This window comes from Columba livia, chromosome 1 (assembly GCF_036013475.1).
Source record: "Columba livia isolate bColLiv1 breed racing homer chromosome 1, bColLiv1.pat.W.v2, whole genome shotgun sequence".
Lineage (NCBI taxonomy): Eukaryota > Metazoa > Chordata > Aves > Columbiformes > Columbidae > Columba > Columba livia.
In genome coordinates this window covers 91,116,751-91,136,998 of record NC_088602.1, presented here as the reverse complement: position 1 = coordinate 91,136,998, position 20,248 = coordinate 91,116,751, and the positions used below count along the sequence as shown (strand labels likewise).

Sequence of the window (20,248 nt, the reverse complement as noted above, 5' to 3'; positions counted from 1 at the left end):
CAGTTTTATAGTAGTCCATTAAAATATATTTGCTGATGAATAGTTGCTTCCTCACAGCATGTAGGAGTAGATGGTATTACTGCTAGTTTACTTTGTACTGGCAAAATGTTTATTAAAAAAAGGCATTGTCATCTAAAGTAAAGAGAATAGGAAGGCTGCATGTGTAAACAAAGCCAATAGCATGTCTTAAAATGTGATCTCAGTGGAGATGGGAGTCTTTTCCTCGACAAATTAGTAAGATTATTTTTATGGTAGGATTTTATTATCAAATACAGGTTTGGCTTGTGCCTGTGCAAAAGTAGCATGTGAATAGACCTTGTCAAAGAAAAGGTTGCTTAGGAAGTAATTTTTTAAAACCTTTAATTATTACCAGCCATTTCAGCAAAAGTTCAGTTACTGCTAGAAAACAGAAAATATTAAGAGAAACTCAATTATTCTTAAAATGAACCGGTAGATCAGAGGTGTCAAACTTATTTTCACTGGGGGCCACATCAGCTTCGCAGTTGCCGTCAGAGGGCCAAATGTAATTTTAGCACTGTATAAATGTAACTACTCCTACAGCAGATGATTGATTTGAAATATTAATCCAAAAGAATGAGTTAAGAACTTTTTAACCAGAACTAGCATTTTAAGTGTATTGATATACATTGCTTTATGCTGTTTGAGTAATAGTTTTTCTCTTAGCTTTTATAAATTCCATAGTTGTAAACATTGAATTGTGATCTAAAATAGCATGCTGGACTAGCTTTCAGATAGGCCATTTTTCTTTTTTTTCCCTTCTTGAGTATGATTTGCAGATGTGAGCAGTGAATGGAGCAGTTAAAGGCAAAATGAATAGAATATGCAATTGGGGTAGTTTAGGTAGGATTTTTTGGCTTAAATAGAGTATTGTAGATAGTTGTTTTGAGGAGGTAGATGTATGGACTGAAGAGGAACATTAATGTTTTGGAGTAATGTCGCACTTTCTCAATTCCTATGAAACTCTCAGGTTCACCGCCCCCTCCAGCGAAGGTTCCTTCAGAGCCCCCTCAGGTTACTGCTAACTCAGTACCTACTGTGCCACAGTTGCCCAGTTCTGATGCCTTTGCAGCTGTAGCTCAGTTGTTTCAAACAACACAAGGACAGCAGGTAAGCTGTTTGTATTTGATTCCCTTCTAACTTCAATTTTTATGTTAAATGAAAAGGGGAAAAGTGATGGAAGCAACAGCCTTTATTTGAAGCAAAACAAAAAGCCTCTGTAAAGTGTTTAGTGGAAAATTTGTCAGAGTTAAAGTCAGTATTTGAATCATTGGTGACCCTTCTATGCTCTAATTATAGTATTTGAGGAAAATTCTGTTAAATATTCCAAAATAATTAGTTCTGAATTGATGCAGGTACCAAGTTTCAAGAACAGGCAGAATATATCAAACAAAATGTTGAGTTTTATTGTTTGGTCCACTTAAACATTCACAGTGTTGAAAGGCCTGAATACTGAAATCTTGGGATCTGCTGAATATAGCCACTGAAGTATTTAAAAATGACATTTGATCTTGCTGAAAGTTCTTAATAGTTCAGTCAGGTGGTTGGTCATGTTCATCTGGTGGCATATTCTGGCTTGATGTGAAATTTTTATCCTACAACTCTTGCAATACTATGTGTTTATAGAAGAGTGAATACTTAATACTATATATTTTTTTGTAGCTTCAGCAAATTCTTCAGACTTTTCAACAGCCTCAAAAGCCCCAGTCACCAGTCATAGATAACACTGTGATGGCTCAGGTTCAAGCTATTACTGCTCAGTTGAAAACTACAGCAGCACAACCACCAGAACAGAAAGCTGCTTTCCCACCGCCTGAGCAAAAAACATCATTTGACAAAGTAAGTCTTCATTTGCTCTTTGTCTTTGACTTCTTCAATTCAGCAGAAGACTGATGGATGGATGCCTCAATGTCTTCCACTTGCTAGGAGCAAAACGATACAACTTTTGTTACTTCTCTTTCCCTCTGGAGGTTGGCTTCCTATTTTTATAGCCTTTGCAGCTTATGAAGCTGAATAAAACTAGTTTTGGGTAATTTCTGATTCTGCATTAGAATATAGATTTTTCTTTTCTGATTCTAACCTTGTCTTTAATTCCAGAACTTTTAGGTGTATAGTAAGACTTTGATAATAAGGATGTTTTGGCTGCCAGTTATGTAAGACACAGAAAAAATGGTGTAATTTCTTTCAGAAATTGCTGGATCGGTTTGACTATGATGATGAACCAGAAGCAGTGGAAGATTCAAAGAAAGAAGATTCAGCTCCTTCTCCTTCAGTTTCTCAGCCAGCTTTGTAAGTTTTGTGTCATAATAAAATTCACAAATTTTTGTTCTAAAAATACTTAGGTTAGATTAAAATTCCAAGTTACTTCAGTGCTTAACTGTTATAGTCTGAAGTTAAAACACTATTAACAACTTTAACAACTTCTGGTGTGGTGGTTTGGTTTGGGTTTGGTGATCTGGTGTAGGTTTGGCACGTTACATTGATCAAGGATGTGCTCTGTAGAGAAAAGCTCGGTTTTGTTTTCAAGATGAGTCCCATGTTTTTGTTGCAGAAGCATCAGAGCATTGTTAGTAATCAGCTGGATTGCTTTGCTGGCTGAGGACAAGATGCTTTTCCAAACATTGTGATAGTTTTAGCTATTTAAAACATTTAAATTGGCTTTGCAGCTTTAAATTCTCAAGCATTAAATATCCATGCAAACTAACTCAGACTCCTCTTTCCCTTTTGATATGCATTATGATAAAGTCTTAAATTACATGATCACATACTAGTTTTTTCCACAGGACCCCTCTCTCATTCAGTGCACAGGCTGGATGGTGCTCAATACCTGGGTTAGTCAATATTTCTTTTTTCCCTGCTTCAGTATGTGGCCCCATGTCTTACTCTCTGTATATGCCATCCAAACCCCACTCTCAAAAACAGGATCACTAACTTTGTCATTAGCTCTCTTACTGTGTTTATCACCTTGAGCACTTTAATGTTCCGCGAGTATTATTTAATTAAAATGCCTTTTAAGTAAATCAGTAGTGTTTTCCCTGTAATACAGATGGAACTCATGGTGTACAGAAAGATGAGGTAGGTTGAACATATGTGCTGCTTGTGTATGCACAACTAGGGATCATTGGACTAGGCTTTTCAGCATGTTAACGTTCTGTTTGTAGCACTTCAAAGCCTCTGTCCTTATTCCTTTATATTATGTAAGATGCCTCTGAAGACTGGATTCCAGTAGTCTCCTTTTGGGCACACAAAATCAGTAATACTCTATATGGAAAACTGATCTGCCCAGAATCATCTAAGAATTGTATGGCACCTGTGTCTTAAAATACTACGAAGTTCTGTTTCACATCACCATGAAATTCCTTTATCTTCCTGAAATCCTGTTCAGTTTCTTGCACAAACTGCATCCTGTAAACAGGTGCTGTTAAATGCACAGACCTCATTATTTCCCTGAGCACTGTCCATTCTGTGTGTTGAATCAAGAAGTGAATGACATTACTGTAATCCTTTCTCCTCTGCCCTAAATTCCTCCCAAACTAAAGGGTTTTTTCCTAGCAAAAGTATGACCAATTTATTTTCATTGAGGAAAAAGCTTGCTTATTTTGTTCCAAAAGAGGACCTGGAGAGGAATAAAGTTAGCCTAAGGCACACAGCCTTCATAAAAAATTTCCATAGACTGATGTCTTTAGCAAGATCATATAAGTACAGAGGGAAGAGAGGCTTAAACCTTTATGTAGCATTTCTTTGAGGGAGTGCTCTTACAGTGGGGAAAAGATAAGGAAGCCACTCTTTCTCCTTTTTTTGTTTTCACTTTTTAGAGAGGAAATGGAATCATAATAAAGATTTTTCTGTCTAAATTTGAAGCAAGAATGTTTAAATGTACATGGAAATATGTAAAATAAAAGCCAAAAAAAATGTGTGTATCTACTGACCTGTCTCACTAAAATATTCCTGGTTTTAGTGGGTTTCCAGCAGAAGGTGTACAACAGACAGTATTTCCTCAAATCCCAAATATGGATCCTTTTCAGCAGCGGATGATGGGAATGCAGCAGGATACAATGCGTCACCAGGTAACTTCAGGGTTTTCCCTTGTCCCTCTGTTGTGTTATGTTTTCTATCTTTTGCTTTCTTTGGTGCAGAAATAAGGAAGTGGTGTTCCTATTAATGAAGAGTGAATATGGCTTAGCCCTCTGGCTCTCCCAGGAAACATTTTTGTTCTCTGTTCTGGTCAAGTTTTGAAGAACAAGATTTTTATTTTATATGCCTAAACACTTGACCTACTTCATCTGTCTTGGGTTTCTGCTCTTGTATTGTAACTTTGGAGTAGGGATACAATTTTACTAGAAACGTTGGAAACACTAATGCATTTTTTTTCGTAACTGGAAGGTTTTGTGTTTTTGATTCTCCCAAGGTTCCGCTTCCTCCTAACGGGCAAATGCCAGGTTTTGGCCTCCTGCCTACCCCGCAGTTTCCACCTATGGCTCAGCCTGTGATTCCACCAACAGCACCTGTGCAGCAAACTTTTCAGTCTCCTTTTCCAGTACAGAGTGAATCACACATGCAGAAACCACATCAGCAGGTGAGGACTCCTCACAGTAAACAACCTAACTTAAATGCTCTAATACATGTCTTTCTCAAACCTGTGTAATTTGTTCAGGAGAGGAAACTTCATTATAACCATGGACAGGGATGACTGTGAGGGTAACTCATCCAAGAAGAAGTTGGATAGCTGCAGTGCTATATGACAAGTCTGATATTTCAGAAGCGTGGCAAACCCAGCATATGTATGCGTTAACTCTTCTTTTGTGAAAGACTTCGGATTGCATTTTGTCCTTCCACCTCTCACTTTTCCTCATCCTCCCTTTCTTGTCCCCATCATGCTTCAGGAATATTTTGATCCATGGAATTCTAACAGCCCAATCCCACTCTGGAGATAAACCATCTGGAAACTGTACTTTTTAAGGGCCTGGTAGATTGCTAATAGAGTGGAAATAAACTCTGAAGTCTATAAAAGTTTGTAAAAAATCCAAGTGTAGGTAAACACTTATTTCTTGTTCCTAAGGTTTTGGAAGATGTTGGTAATCAGTTTCTTAGTCTTGAATTCTGTTAAATCAGTACATTCTGAGAGATTGTTTGTTTGGATGTTCCGTGTCAGGGTTGCATTGTGAAAACTAAAGTTTAGGCACAACACAATGTGTTCGAGAGTGGGAAGCTGTAGAAGATTTGGGGTAGGAAGGAAGAACTGTGGAACTTACTGGGGTTTTTAAAGCAGATTGTTTTGTGTTATTTGTTGTTTTGGTGACTTAGTGCTCCATTCTTCAAATTTATAGTATTGTAATTACCTTACATATATGGCTTAAACTACTTTCTTATAACATCTTGGAGAAAAGTTTTTTAGTAAGCCTTACTTTTCTGTGATTTTGGTGACAGAACAAGATCCACTTACTGACTTTAAGGAATATCATAATATTCTGTGGAGATGTATGCAGTGCTGAAATTGACTAAAATGTGGGAAAGCAATAATTTGCAAATTGAAAATGAGAATTCTGTGTAAATTACTTTTATGTATTTTTGCAGTAGTAGTATTATGTTCATTTATTACTGGACTGTCTCCTTATTAGTGACCACAAAGTGGTGATGAAGCTTTTGAAGAGAGTTTTATTATTTATTATTTATTATTATTTCACATATGTGAATATCCAGTATAATTTTCATGCTGTTATGTAATTTAGTCTAGGCATAAAATGAAATAAAATGCTTGTGCTACTTGCCCATAACACCAGTCAACTTAATATTTTAGGATATGGAAGTGGAGCAGCCACCTATTCAAGAGGGAAAACGGCATGTTTCTGACAGCAGAAAGTCAAGATCTAGATCTGCATCCAGGTAAATTAGTGAAAGCTCTTTCAGTGAGGGTATATATTGTATGAAGTATTGGATTTTAACATGAGGAACTAAGTGTGTCACGTCCAGGGACTTGAAAATGCGTTACTAATTCTGTACAAGTACTGAGGAGAGTTATGCTGATTATCCGGAGCTCAGAGAATCTGTTGCTGTGCTGCCAAATCCACTGTGGGAGTGGTAATTTCGAACTGACGTGACAGTAAATAGCTGAGAGGTGAGGCAGCTTGAACTGTTGATGGAGCTCATTTTCAATGCCTTAGGACATAGTCCTGTTAGCTCCATTTTGAGTTGACTTCCTGGGTGCCCTGCTCAGTATGCTTCCTTTGAGGTAGTTTCTTTCAAGTGCCCAGTTGTGCTGTACAAGTTGGATTCTGTGACAAAGGACACATTTAGTAAAAGAGTCCATTTCAATTTAATCTAAGGATTAATTACAAGAAGTTACTGTCTGTGTCTTAATCTCTGTGTGGACAACACTAGTGAAATTTCTTGGTACAGTTAAAACTGTTAAGGGCTTTATTTGAATTCCCCTTCTGGAAGAGAGAAAAAAAAGAGACTCTTTCAACATCTTATCTCTGAGAGGAATTGTGTTTAAACACAGCTAAATGTTGTATGTACTTCAGTGCAGTGGTAATGAGAAACAGATTAGTGACCCTTAAGACTTGTGAACCCCTGAAAGCCATATACCTTCTAAGGAAAACTGGGTATCTATACAGCTCTCTCTTATTGGTAGAGATAACTTCTATGCCTGTCTATGGTGAGTACATTTAGGGAAGACCCTCACTGCAAGAAAGGTGAGGTGCTGGAGAGAATTCAGAGAAGGGCAGTGAAGCTGGTGAGGGGCCTGAAGCACAAGTCTGATGAGGAGAGGAGCATCTGAGGGAACTGGGGCTGTTCAGCCTGGAGAAAAGGAGGCTGAGGAGAGACCTTATCACTCTCTGCAAGTACTTGAAAGGAGGTTGTAGCATGAAGGGTGTTGGTCTCCCAGGTAGTGACTGATAGGATGAGAGGAAATGGCCTCAAGTTGCACCAGGAGAGGTTTAGATTAGATATTAGAAAAAATTTCTTCACGGAAAGGGCTGTGAAGCGCGGGAACAGGCTGCCCAGGGAAGTGATGGAGTCACCATCCCTGGAGGTGTTTAAAAGGCACTTAGATGAGGTTCTTAGGGACATGGTTTAGTGACAGAGTTAGGTTATGGTTGGACTCGATGATCTTGAGAGTCTCTTCCAACCAAGATGATTCTGTGATTCTATGGTAGTGTAATTTTTTCTGTGCTCTAAAGACATCTTTCTTAAGAAGAAAATCTGTGATCCAGTGTACCGTGGGACTTTGCCGATCACAGAGGCAGTATACACGTCTGAGCTGATCGAACAAATTTGGCTCCAGTATTAAAGCACAGCTGTCTTACTTAGTTATGAGTCTTCTCCTTTGCCAAGTTTCGTATGACTTCCTTGAAGGTTTACTCTGTCTTCCAGACCTTGAGTGGTTTAAAACTTGAACATGATGTAAAATACACTTTCACTTGCAGAATTTATTTTTAATCTCTCTTTTTAGCCATTCTTTTGTAAAAGTAATGAACATTTTCCTCATTTAAGCAGATGCAATTTTTTTTGTGTTAAGGTGAATATAGTTTTGATAGTAAACTTCAATACAAAAGTAATAGAAGATATTGAGAAACAATGAACTTGTAGTGCATTAATAAGCTACTGTAATAACTTATTCTAGTCCTAAATGCATGTGAACGAACTTGGATTTATTTATTTTTTTATTTACTGAACTCTTCCCTGATTATTTAAATAGATATCTGAAATAGTTACCTGTCAATGTCTGGGTCAGAAAGATTGAACATAAATGGTTGGTTGTTTAAACTAGGTCACCTAAAAGGAGACGATCAAGATCTGGCTCCCGATCTCGAAGGTCACGTCACCGTCGATCTCGATCTCGGTCCAGGGATAGACGCCGACACTCTCCTAAGTCTCGGTCACAAGAAAGACGTGAACGAGAGAGGGAGAGAGAACGCAGGTCAAAAGGCCTTCCTCAGATAAAGTCAGAAACTGTTAGTGGTAAGTTTATGCTTTCTCTTTACTGTTGTGTAGCTCTGCAAGTTCCCAAAATACCATTTTTCGGATGCTCAGCATCTTCCTGGTTCATACAGGAAACTTTTTTGTCTTTGTCCAGTATTCTCTTTAATGAATTTTAGGAGTCCTGTGTAGTTGAAGATATTATGGTAGATACCGTACCTATGTAAAATGGAATACTAAGAAGACAGTTATTTTAGGAAAAATGTAAATGTCAAAGAAATACACTTCTTGTATCTATTAGACTTCTTCTTAAATTTAATTTTGACATGTCTACTTACCGTCAGTGTATGGTATCTGCTTAGAATATCCCAGAAGACAGTTCTTAACCTGATGTGTGGTGGGTTTTTTTGTTGTTGTTGGGTTTTTTGGTTCCTTTTTCTTGTGTTCAACGCTATTTGATGTGGGTTCCAAGACTCCTCCAAACAGAATAAAACTATACTGTGATTTATTTTCTGAACTGTTGTAAAGCTGGTAAGAATTAAATTCACCACACATCCTTGTACTTCCTTTACTCATAGTAGACAATTTGATATTTTTGGAGTATCTCCAAGTCAGAAATATTTTGGCTGTAAAATGAGGGAAGAAAAAGCTGAAACACCATGTTTTTCTTTTCCTTCCTTCAAGACATATAAGGTAAAGCAGATTGAGCACCAAGAAGTTGAGCACATTATTACAATTTTTTTAATGACTCAATGTTGTGTGTCTCTCAAACCTGGAGGGGAGCTTTGACCTGGAAAACACACAGGCTGATGTTCAGATTTCTGAAATAATCCTGGCTTTGCCTCTGTTTATAGACAAAATGTAGTAGTTGTCTTCTGAGTGTTCCTTGGGAGTGTGGAATCCTTTCTGGAGTCATCAAGTAAAATGAGAATGTTCTTTTTTTATGTAAGAGGAATAAAAACTGGAGAGTTTTATCTCGCTAAAACCTTGTGAATTACAATACCATTAGTTTAAAAGGACTGCAAAGACATAGTAGCTGTTCATTAAAAGTTTGTTGGCAGTGGGGCAAGATACACTTTTCCCAACATCTCTCCCAGATCCTGTCACACAATGCTTTTTAGGTTTGCAGTCTTATATCACTTAGTGGGGAAAACATAGATGAGTGTGTTTTATTACCTTGAAGCATGAAGCAAGATAAGCACGGTGGTTACTCATTCCTGAAAGAAAAAGCTTGTGTCAATTTTTCACTTAACTGTAGAAAAAAAGTCATTGGGTAGGTTACTAAAGATGTTAAAAGTTTGGTTGCTCATTGTAGTTGAATTGTTCCCACATTCTGGAGGGAAATCTTGCCAGTGGTGGGTGTATCACCATAAACACGATCATCGGAAGTTGCAGTTCACTTCAATATTAAGTTAAATAGAGAGCTTCTTAGTGGGGGCATTCTAACAACAATTCTGATGTAGTTGCTGTAGTTAAATGTTAACGCAGCTCCAGGTGGGCAAGAAAAAAGAGATTTCTGTCAAAAACTTCTAATTAATAAAATATTAATTTTAATTTTGGCTGTTTTTTTTAATTTGAATAGCTGACTTTTAAAATAACTATTTTGACATTCTGGCCTGTGAAACATGTATTTCCAAGTGCTCTTACAATCTGCATTAAATCTTTGTAGTTTGTAGTACTACGCTTTGGGTAGGACAACTTGACAAAAGGACAACTCAACAGGACGTTGGAAGTCTTTTGGAGGAGTTTGGCCCAATTGAATCAATAAATGTAAGTATAAATGGTGCTGTGTAAGCTACTTTGATATGTCCTGGTTACAGAAAGACTTTTCAAACTGTTTTAAGACAGCTTTATTGTTGATACATTCAGAAGAGTCAAGAGCTCTGATTTCCTACATGATTGTGTTTTCTAGCTTGTAAACTCAGTTCATTTGGCTGCTTTGTAGAAAAGCAAGACGGTAGTTGCTTTAGTTTCTTGCAGTTTAAAAATGCTCTTAGGGGTAATACAGAAGATTATTACATTTTCATAAAAGTCGTGGTTAGGAGAGAATTGAACAAGAAAGGGCTGTTGAGATGGGTACAGAATTTCATGCTATACTACTGACTTCCTTCTCTGCTCCATTTTATGTGGACTCTCAGCACATGTTCTTGTCGCTTTTCCTTGTTTCTCTTCTGTCATTTTGGTCATAAACATGGATAACTATTATTACACTGTTGTATTTAAGGATATTTTTCTATACAAATGACAGCTCTTCCAGTAGCTATAAAATTTAATTTAAACAAGCAAACAAAAATAAGTGACTGTAATTTTCTTCCTATTCCCAAATTTTGTAAAACAAGATAAAGTTTTTTCTCAAATGCATTACGAAGAATCAAAATTATTACAAAACTGCAAATAGAATGTGGAGGTGCAGCTGGCTGCTTATTGTATATGGAATGAAGTGGCATATTAGAGTGTCTTGTTTCTTCTAACAAAGTAACTAATTGCCAGACCACAACATTTACATGAATACTACTGTTTAACGGTTTTAAAAGATTAAATATACAACAGTTGTCCGTGTTGTCACACAGAACAAAGTTTGAAACTTTCCACAGAAGAAGTTGCTTTTAATTTGCTAGAAATTTGTATTTCCAGAAGATACTGGCTAAATATGCCTCTTAACTAACATTCCATTTCATACTACCATAGTCCTTTTTGAAACACTTGCTGATGTTCCAGCGTACTGTAATTGAAGACTTGTGTGTTGTTCATTACTTTGTTAATGTGCCAACAAAACCTTTTTCTTTTTTTTTTTTTTTTTTTTTTTAAATACAAACAGATGATACCGCCTAGAGGATGTGCCTATATTGTAATGGTTCACAGACAAGATGCTTACCGTGCCCTGCAAAAACTGAGCCGAGGAAACTTCAAAGTCAATCAGAAATCTATAAAGGTACTTCTTGGAAAATGTCAAGCTCTTCTAAAGTTACTGTAATCACCATAATCCCTTTTCATCTGTTCTAGGCTTTGGGGTATTTTAGACTTTTATGTATTCTGGATATGGTATTCTGTTAATTTATGCGAATGGACCACTATTTACTTGATGTATTCTTCCTGTTTTGTAATGTGACTAGTGGGACTTGTATCTGTTTCCTTGAAAGATTGCAAATAGTTGTCTATTTAACCACCTAAAATGGTGTCCTTTTAGTCACTACAGTGGACTGTAACTATGCTTTTCTTTTTGCTGGCTATTTGTCTTTTATTAGAATATTATATATTCTAATCCTACAAAGAGTACTAATAAGTAAAGTAGAACACATTCATTAGTGAAGTTCTTCCTTTTGAAGAACATTGTATTAGACTGTGACACTGTCTTCTGAAGGGAAACAGAATTAATTTTAGTGATGGGAGAACATTTGAAGAAAATGCCTTTATATATTTTCATTTATTTATTATTTAGATTTATACATAATTTATTTATATTTTTACATTTATACATTTTTATTTTGTGCAAGAGTCAAACCAAGAAATAAGAACTAAGTCTGCTTTAAAAACCCCTCTTATTTCATAGTTTTGTGACTAACCAATTTTTCCCACTATTACAGTATTCTTTTTGCCTTTTAGCTTCAAGTGGTAATGTTGTTTTTGAGAAGTAAATATTGAATCCATTAAAGTGGAAACATTTTACTGACTACATGTATTTTTGTTTCCCCCAAGATTGCATGGGCTTTGAATAAAGGAATAAAGCCAGATTATAAGCAGTATTGGGATGTAGAATTAGGTGTTACTTACATACCATGGGACAAAGTAAAACCTGAAGATCTTGAAAGTTTCTGTGAGGGAGGAATGTTGGACAACGAAACTCTTTGTCCAGGTAAAGTATTGCTACATCTGTAGATGCTTTTAAAAAAATTCTCCTTTGTGCTGGTGTGCTGAAGTTGGTGTGGCTTACTTTCATGACTCTGAGGTGCACATAAAATCCTTGAAACGGCTGAGAAGTGTATCATGTACAACCTGTAGACTGGAGGGAGTTTGGAAGCTGTTAAGGACAGTCCCTCATCAGGAATTGTGCAGCTGTGTTATGAGAGGCTGGGCTAAAAATGCACGTGGTTACCAGGTGATCTGTCAGCTGCACTGGTGGTTGCCCTTGATGGCAACACATGATGCCAGTGTGTTGTATCCCAGAGCCAGCCTGGTCCTCCACCGCTTGTTTGTGTGAGGCACCACTAGCAAAGGAGCCTGACTGAGGAGTACTTGTGTAGCAGCAGAGCAGACAGCAACTTTGTAATTACTTGAAAAAGTGCCTATAGTTTTCTCACTTGTGACATTTTCAGTTCCCTTAGCAAGACTTGCATTTATAAGGACCTAATAGGATTCTTGTTATTTTGTATGCAAACAGTGAAAATGTCAGGTTACTATGGTTCTATTAAGAAAATGATACCTATTATAATCAGCAGCTTCAAATCAGTATAAAGTTGCTAGTGTGCTGACCATTATGATTTTAAAAGTAATATTAAAGGAATGCAGTACTTAACAATTAAAATAGCCTTAGGTTCTTTGAACCAGTACTCTAAGCTGTTGGTTTTAATCATTGTGTGATGTGCTATTAGTAGTTATTGAGACATTATTTCAGGGTTTTGTCTTTCCAATTTGCCTTAAGTAGGTGGTGGCTACTTTAAATAGTAGTATCTCTTCCTGATAAAAACACAAAAATAAATAGAGTGTGCATTTGAAACAAAAAGTATAACGAATGATAAACATAACCTAAGTGTGTTCCGGTCTTCTCAGTGCTTTTCTCCTTCCCACAGTGCTTCTTAACTGATCCCTTTTTTCTCCTTAGCTCTCTTTTCCCAGCAATTTCTGACAAACAATAGGAGCCATATTTCTTCTGTAAATAGAGTTTGAAGCTATGTTTGATGTTTCCCTTAATTTGCTTCTATTCTTCATTGTTATATTCTCCTTTTCCTTGTTCAAGAATTGAAAATGTTGGTTTTTCACAAATGACTTCTCAAAGTAGTGAAAAATCTGATGCCTTCTTGCTTGAGAGCAATAGAATGAATCTGTTGAAAGCTTGTCCCAAAACAACCTCACTGTTTTTGTTACAGATAATGTGTTTCAGAGTCCTGGGCATGGATAAATGCCATCAGTGCAAAAAAAAAGCTGTTGAATGACTAATGAAAGGAATAAATTTACTGCTATGTATTAGTGATTTGCTGTACTGTGTTTAAAGTAATTTTAAAATTTTATTGTCAGAAATACATTTAAATGCGTCTTAGCTCTGTACTTCTCATCTGAATATTTTCAGTTACATCATTTTTGTAAACATCAGAAAGCATGGTCATTTTACATGGCAGTCCTTGACTACTTGTCCACTTCTGCTGAGCTGATACATATATGTTTGGGGTTTTTTTGTTTAGAGTGGAAGGGGATTCCCAAGAAGTCTGAAAATGAAGTAGCTCAAAATGGAGGTGCAGAAGCTACACATAATGAACCAGTGTCGCCTATACCTAAAGCTTTACCTGTTCCAATTCCTGTTCCCATGCCTGCACCAATAACAGTACCTCCTCCACAGGTGAGAATTGCTTCTCATTTGCTCTGGATATTTAAACAAAAACTTACTTTAAATAATAATTGAGTATGGCAATAGATAAGTTAAAGAGGAGGAGGAAATACGATGAACGGTAATTAGTTGATTTTGTGTATGTGTGTCTGTCATGTTGTTGTTCTGGGTTGAAAATGCTCTTGTTAGCAGACTGGCTATACTGTTGATTTATGAAGATAACTTTGCTGTGCCATAGATCAAGTATGCACCTGAAATCCATTATTTGAGCTTCTTCATGGAAAAGAGCAATACAGTCTCATAGAACAACTCTTTTTTCTGCTAAGCCACAGTGGCAATGGAAGACTCTGAAAAAAAAAAACAACCCACCCATTATGGTTTGGAGCATGTTTTGTGCCCAGGAAGAGCAGAGTGTCTGGTTTGATTTCCCTGAAAAGGGATGTAGTTTGCATGTACCAGAACAGCCCAGGGAACTGAGTCAGCATGTCGTTAGTGGGAATGATGGCAGATTTACTCCAAAACCTCGTTGCTGCTCTAATGCTAATGTAGGCAGAGTGTATGTGTGTCTGCCAGATCTTTATTTGAAGTATTTGTAGAACTGTACTGCTAATCCCTGTTCTCCCAGGCCCAGATGAATTACTGCAGTAGATTCTTTTTATTAATGGGCTGAATTGCATCCTCTCAGTTTTATGATTGCCTTTTCTTTCTTTTTCTGGTTTCCTAATTAATTTTATCACTGTTGGCTTTAATAAGCTATAGACCTTCTAAAATATGCATATTGCTTTCATGTTTGTCCATATTGTGTATACTCTCTTTGAACAGCCTTTGGGAATTTAATATAACACTTTTCATACTCTTCCTTTGTTGTTATAATGGTTCTTTAGTCAAAGCTGATGTTGTGTGTTCACTCATTAAAAGAACACTCTGAAATTTTACCGTTAGTTTAAGTAGCATGTTATAATAATTATTCCCTCCAGTGTTTTATAATCTGTTTTCTTTTAGCTTTACATACTGACAGATGTGGTACTACTTTTACAGTAATAGTTTCTTCCTTGTCACTGTTAAAATAGTAGTATATCTTCTTCCAAATAGGAGTAAGTGCGAATAAAACTATTTTGCGTCTTGAGAAAATGTGATTTATTAACTACAATGTGGCAGACACTCAGAAAAGATCAAGAACTCAGATTGTTTGAAGACATATATCATTTAGCCAGTTATGTGATTTGAGAATATAGCATGTTTAATTTTGTGTTGTTTTGACACAGAATTCCTGAAATGCTGTAAGGTGTTATTAGTAAACGAACATGTAAGTCAAATTTCTAATTTCAGAGAGTTTTAGTAACCGTTAACTGTATTAAATAGTAGTGATTTTGTTTATTTTCCTTAAATCTTTGCTGAAAAAGAAGGTGTAAAGAAAAATCCAACCAGTTTCAGAATATGTTGAGTGTGCTGATTGCTTGTCTCTGCCTCATCAGCTTCATTTTTTTACTATAGCAAAGAAGCTTTTATCTTCACAAAATCAGGCCAGGATCAGAGAACTGTATTAAGTCATTATCTTTGGTTTTGCTATGAACTTTTTTTATGATTACACTTGACCAATACAGTTGTCTTCCCTGGCCATAAAATTACAATAGTTCAATAGTTTGTAAATAGTTCTTAAAATTTACAAACTAAGTTCAGGTGTGATGATGTTAGTGATAGTAGTAGTAAAAGTAACATGTTTTGTAATATGCAAATATGACTGAATACCTAAAGGAAAAAACTCATTATATTCCACTTTCTTTGTAGAGTACCACTGCTTTTTAATTAGCTGATGCTTTTTTGTCCTGTGATACAAGCAGAAGTGCTTTCATTTGTATTTGTCTTTAGTGTTTGGGACTGTAAGAGGTGGGGAGGTTTTTAGGAGTGCTGGGTAGCTGCTCATGCTGTCCAGCCTGCAGTGGGCATCAGTACAGTGATACCAGGATGCTCTGGCTGGCTGGCTGACTGCTCCTGTGTTAGCCATGGAAAGCCCCTGTCCAGCCTTTTCCCTCTGACTGGAGAAGCAGCTTGAATGTGTGTGGTGTGGCAGAACAGGCTTTATAAATACAGCTTTGATTGTGTGATTCCCGTAACATACTCTCTCTTTTCTCACTTCTTGACCTTCTGTTTTGTTGGGCTTTCTCTTCCGTGTTGGTGCTAGTTTTGCTGCATCACTACCTAGATTTGCTATTTATGATCAGATTACCTAGGTAATATTGTTCTTGTCTGGTATTCCTGGATGTGGTTACTTATGCACTGTTTGCCTCACAAGGGAGATCCTTTTCCCCATAAGATCCCCAGTGCTCCTTTCTGGTTATCCATGAAGTTTGGCTGTTGTTCACAAAGCACCCTGTAAACCACCCACAAAATCCAGCCATCCCTCATGCCACTGTCTGTAACTTGTCAGCTTCTCACGTTGTTACCTGTCATGTCTGGCAGTTTCTCATGGTGTGTCCAGTAGCTTCTCATGGCCATAACGCCCTTTGTCTTGAAGCTTAACTTAGGTCAGGGCCTCGTCAGCAGCTTTGTGATCTGCAATCCCATGCTTAAAGGTAGGATGGGAAGAAGCTGCGCCACTGCTTCCTCTGGTAAAACCTGAATGGGCCTTCTGTGCTGCCCCCTCTGCGTGGGCTGGACATGTAGGGATGGAGCCCTGCTCTACCGGACACGACCTGTGTGCAGTGTAACTAACTGCAAACTGACCTCCCGTTACTGCCAGTATCACCTGGATCCTTGAATGCAACCTTTATGTAGAAAGGCACTTCAGATCTATACTGTCCTTCTAAGAGTGATAGCCTGCATAGCTGTCTGGTTCTTTGGCCTCAGTAGTGCACACAGCATCTTCTCAGGCACAGGGACCGGAGTTGTTGGCAAGATAGATGGAATATTTGTGTTGTATTGTGTTGTGCTACTGGAGTAAGCCCTTTTCTCGCCTATAGATTGAGATCTCTGAGGTCTTGCTGAATCTGGTCCCACTCCTGCAGGTCTGAGTAATGCACCTCAGTGGTCTGCTCTGAGGGTAGGTTTCTGTTAATTTTTAAGTCATATTGCAGTGTCCAAGACCAACTTAAGTCTGTTTCCTGGTTGTTGAGAGTCAGTTTCGGTTAATAGCACTTGTGTAGTGATACTGCTTGTGTTGCTCATTCGTTGAGAAAGTTTGGGGCAATTGGTGCTCCATTCTCCTGGCAAAGTTTGGTGTTACACTATCAAAACTGCCATTCTTTTACCGTGAACCACGGCTCTGGCTTTGCCAAGGCTATACATTGAAGTCCGAGAGCGTTGCTGTGACCACTCTTTCTCTATATTTCCCACTGCAACCCAAAGTCCCTTTTCTTCATTTGATGGGATTTCAGCCAGAAGCCATAGTCCAAGTTGAGTGTGTATCTCCTAAATTTGCTGATGTATTTCTCAATCCTACATGCTCCTTCTCCCTCTAACTAGATGTGGGAGTTGTGCATTGGTCCAATATCTATCCCATACCCTTCCTATTGAAAATGGCAGTCTTCCTGCTGGTGCACTTAAATATATATTTACTTGTCTTGGAGCACTGTAGGTACATGGTGCTCCTTTAGTTCACGGGGCAAATGATTCTCCTTCAAGTGTCAATCTGATAGGTGTGCACTAAGAAATATTTGTACCTGGACACAGGCTAGACCCCAAGAAGTGTTCATTGAAATGCACCTGGTAGTCTGCATTACAGCTATTGAGAAGTTAGTTATTCCATTTTCCAATGTTGCTAGTAAAATATGAGGTTTCCCTAATATTGGTCTCCCCATTAATAAAAGGTCTTCCCAGTAGCATTTTTGTTATCTTGTTTCATCCAAGTCATTAGCCATTATTTTGAAACTGTTCACCAATCCTCTGTGTTTGCTATCTCTCAATGTTTATTAGCCATTGGTTCCATCTCTTTAACATACAGAGAAACTTAACACTTTAAATTGTATTTTAAATTAGATGTTTTGACATTTATGCACAGATTTTTACGGCTTTCCTTTTTTCTTTCTGCTTAAAGGGAAGGTTTTAATGTGTTACTTACAACTATGCATTAGGTTAACTTTTTAGAAATTAAATACAGCATTTAAGCTTGGATAATTAGGTATGAATGTCCTCTAATACGTACCTAAACCATCTTCCTTTCATGTTCCTTCTACTTCCATCAAAAGATTTTACTATTCATTATACCTTCTCAAGCCATTGTGTACACATGCTTCATCCGTGGTTTTCACAGCTTTTAACTACTTAAGGACTGACAGCATTCAGCAAGTTTCCCCTCTTTTATAAACCTTTTAGCCTTCTTGATATCCCTCCTCAATTCCTTCTGCTACATACACACTGTACATTAGCACTTGCTTCACAGAAGATTACTGCAGTCAGCAGGTCTGTCACTTTGTCTAGCTAATTTTGTCATTGTGATTTGAAGGAATGCCCTGCAAAACAAACAAAAATACCTACCAAATTAGGTTGCTGTGGTTTTGGAGTACTTTTTCTAAAGCTTAAACTGTGATTAATGGCAGCACATCTAGTGTTACTCCAGGTTAATGTTCATCTAGGTAGTCTTGGCCTTATATGGTGCTCTTAGATATGCTTTACCTGTGCACTGTTGGCCTTGCAAGGTCCTAGTCCCCAGGAGGTCCCCAGTGCCTCCTTTCTGCTTCTCGCTGAAGTTTGGCTGTTGTTCACATAACACCCCCTTAACCACCTGCAGAATCCAGCCACCCCTCACGGTGCCATCTGTAACATCTGTCAGCTTCACACATTGTTACCTGTCCTGTCTGGCAGTTTCTCATGTCACATCCAGTGATTTCTCACATCCTGCTCAGTTAGCTGAACTTCAGGCCAGGACCTAATCAGCAGGTTGTTATAAAGCAATAAATAAGCAATTTAAAACTTAACAATAAACAGGGGTGGTCTACGCTAAAGCGTAATGAATTAAACTTTGTCACTTGAGTACACAGCTCTTCTTTGCTTTAATAAATCAATTTTAAATGCAGAACATATCTTGATTAGACTTTTTTCCTTTTGATTCCCACACATTTAATGTAGTTTTTATAGTAAGCTCATAAATATGAGTCTAGGGAACAACTTAATTTAAATCAATTTTCATTCAAAACTTGATATAATAATAAATTAATAAGGAAACAATAGTCACTCTAATATAATGTAAAAATTCAGGCAGCAAAAATGAAAAAATAAAAGGTTTTTTAATTGCTCTGAAGTTGTGTGCATTATAGTGTATCATGCTGAATAGTAAAATTAATTCCAGCTGCTGTGTAAAGGGTATTTTTAGATATACCAGCTACCAGCATGCATTAATATTGATTTACCACCAAGATTTTTTTTTCTTTAAGAACAAAGACAAGATCAATGTCGATGTCTTAAGCTGTAGGACTTTTTTAGCTGCTAATTAGATCAGTTATGTAAATCACCTGGTTGCAGAGTAATTTAAGCTAGCTTAAATCTTCTTGTTTTGATGGACAAAGAAGACAGCAGTCCACAGCTGAACAAGAAATAGCTCAACATTCAGTCTTGAGATAACACACCTTTCCCCTTCCTTTTTTCTTAGGTTCCACCACATCCATCAGGTCCTCCTGTGGTTGGTGCGCTCCAGCCACCTGCTTTCACAGCACCTTTAGGAATCCCACCTCCTGGGTTTGCTCCTGGAGTGCCACCACCGCCGCCACCTCCGTTTTTACGACCTGGTTTCAACCCGATGCATTTACCCCCAGGTAGATGTATATAATTTTAGGAATACTAAGTCTTTTTTTTAAACTATATAGCAAATAAAAGCATCTGCCATATAAACTGCACAAGTATGTTTTGGTAAAGTGATGCTCAGTGTTGATGTCTACCTTTTCATAGGATTTCTTCCTCCTGGACCACCACCACCTATAACTCCTCCAGTATCAGTTCCTCACACTCCAGCAGTAAACATCCCAAACTGTAAGTGTTTAAATCTTGGGCAGGTGGCAATGGAAGGAAGGTATCGTGCAAGCAGAAAAGCTGACTTTTTTGTAATATGTCAATGCATTGTTTCTTAGCTACAGCAACTGGTGTAAGTGAAGACACTACAAAAGATTCATCCGTAGGAAATCCCATCCCAACAGTGGTTTCTGGATCCAGGGGGAATGCTGAAACTACCAATAATTCCAAAATATATGCGACTGTTCCACCTCCTGTAGCACCTACTAATGTACCTGCTCCTGTCACCCAAGGTGTTCCACTTCTTGGTAAGTTCATTTTTGTATAAATTCTTCGGTTTATTGTTCCCTGAATTTAAAAATATGATTTTGACTTTACTGCTGACTCGCAGTTCATGAGAAAGTAAAGCAGATTTTCCTAACATTTTGAGATTTATGCCCTTGTGTTGGCTTTTAAATAATTTTTAGTGGCTTGATTTTGCACAGAAGGAGCGGTAATATCTATTATCGAACGGCTGTTTTCTGAAGAAACAAAAAAGCTGTAACATTTATGTTACAAATTCAGGACAGAATGAAATGCTGTCTACTTTTAACAAATTGACGTTTATACCATATAGAAAATGAACTTACAACATCTATATGACATGAACGATGTTTTAGACTCAACTATTACATGTACAAAATCAACTTAGAAACAGTAATTTTTTTCCACATTTTTTAAGTCTGTGAAAATATGGTCTGCTTTTTATGAATGGAATAAAGTATTTTAATAATTTTTTTAAAAGCTTTTATTCAGCCCTGCAGTATTACAAGTTTTGAAACTTCTTAAACA

The 20,248-nt window shown here is 37.3% G+C and overlaps 1 protein-coding gene across 5 annotated transcripts in view; it reads left to right on the top strand.

Annotated features, from left to right (window-relative positions):
- Nucleotides 1-20,248, top strand: part of SCAF4 (SR-related CTD associated factor 4) — a 47,565-nt gene that overhangs the window by 17,690 nt on the left and 9,627 nt on the right. For 3 of the 5 annotated variants that reach the window (XM_065066314.1, XM_065066339.1, XM_065066332.1), the window contains exons 6-19: nucleotides 989-1,128; nucleotides 1,681-1,857; nucleotides 2,207-2,307; nucleotides 3,977-4,085; nucleotides 4,427-4,594; nucleotides 5,816-5,901; nucleotides 7,790-7,980; nucleotides 9,608-9,708; nucleotides 10,757-10,870; nucleotides 11,635-11,791; nucleotides 13,335-13,489; nucleotides 19,062-19,224; nucleotides 19,358-19,438; nucleotides 19,537-19,725. In XM_065066314.1, the coding sequence (XP_064922386.1) occupies nucleotides 989-1,128; nucleotides 1,681-1,857; nucleotides 2,207-2,307; nucleotides 3,977-4,085; nucleotides 4,427-4,594; nucleotides 5,816-5,901; nucleotides 7,790-7,980; nucleotides 9,608-9,708; nucleotides 10,757-10,870; nucleotides 11,635-11,791; nucleotides 13,335-13,489; nucleotides 19,062-19,224; nucleotides 19,358-19,438; nucleotides 19,537-19,725 (1,932 nt within the window). Of the gene's footprint in view, nucleotides 1-988; nucleotides 1,129-1,680; nucleotides 1,858-2,206; nucleotides 2,308-2,801; nucleotides 2,850-3,976; nucleotides 4,086-4,426; nucleotides 4,595-5,815; nucleotides 5,902-7,789; nucleotides 7,981-9,607; nucleotides 9,709-10,756; nucleotides 10,871-11,634; nucleotides 11,792-13,334; nucleotides 13,490-19,061; nucleotides 19,225-19,357; nucleotides 19,439-19,536; nucleotides 19,726-20,248 lie in introns of all 5 variants that reach the window. The other 2 variants (XM_065066305.1, XM_065066325.1) reach the window with 1 other exon arrangement.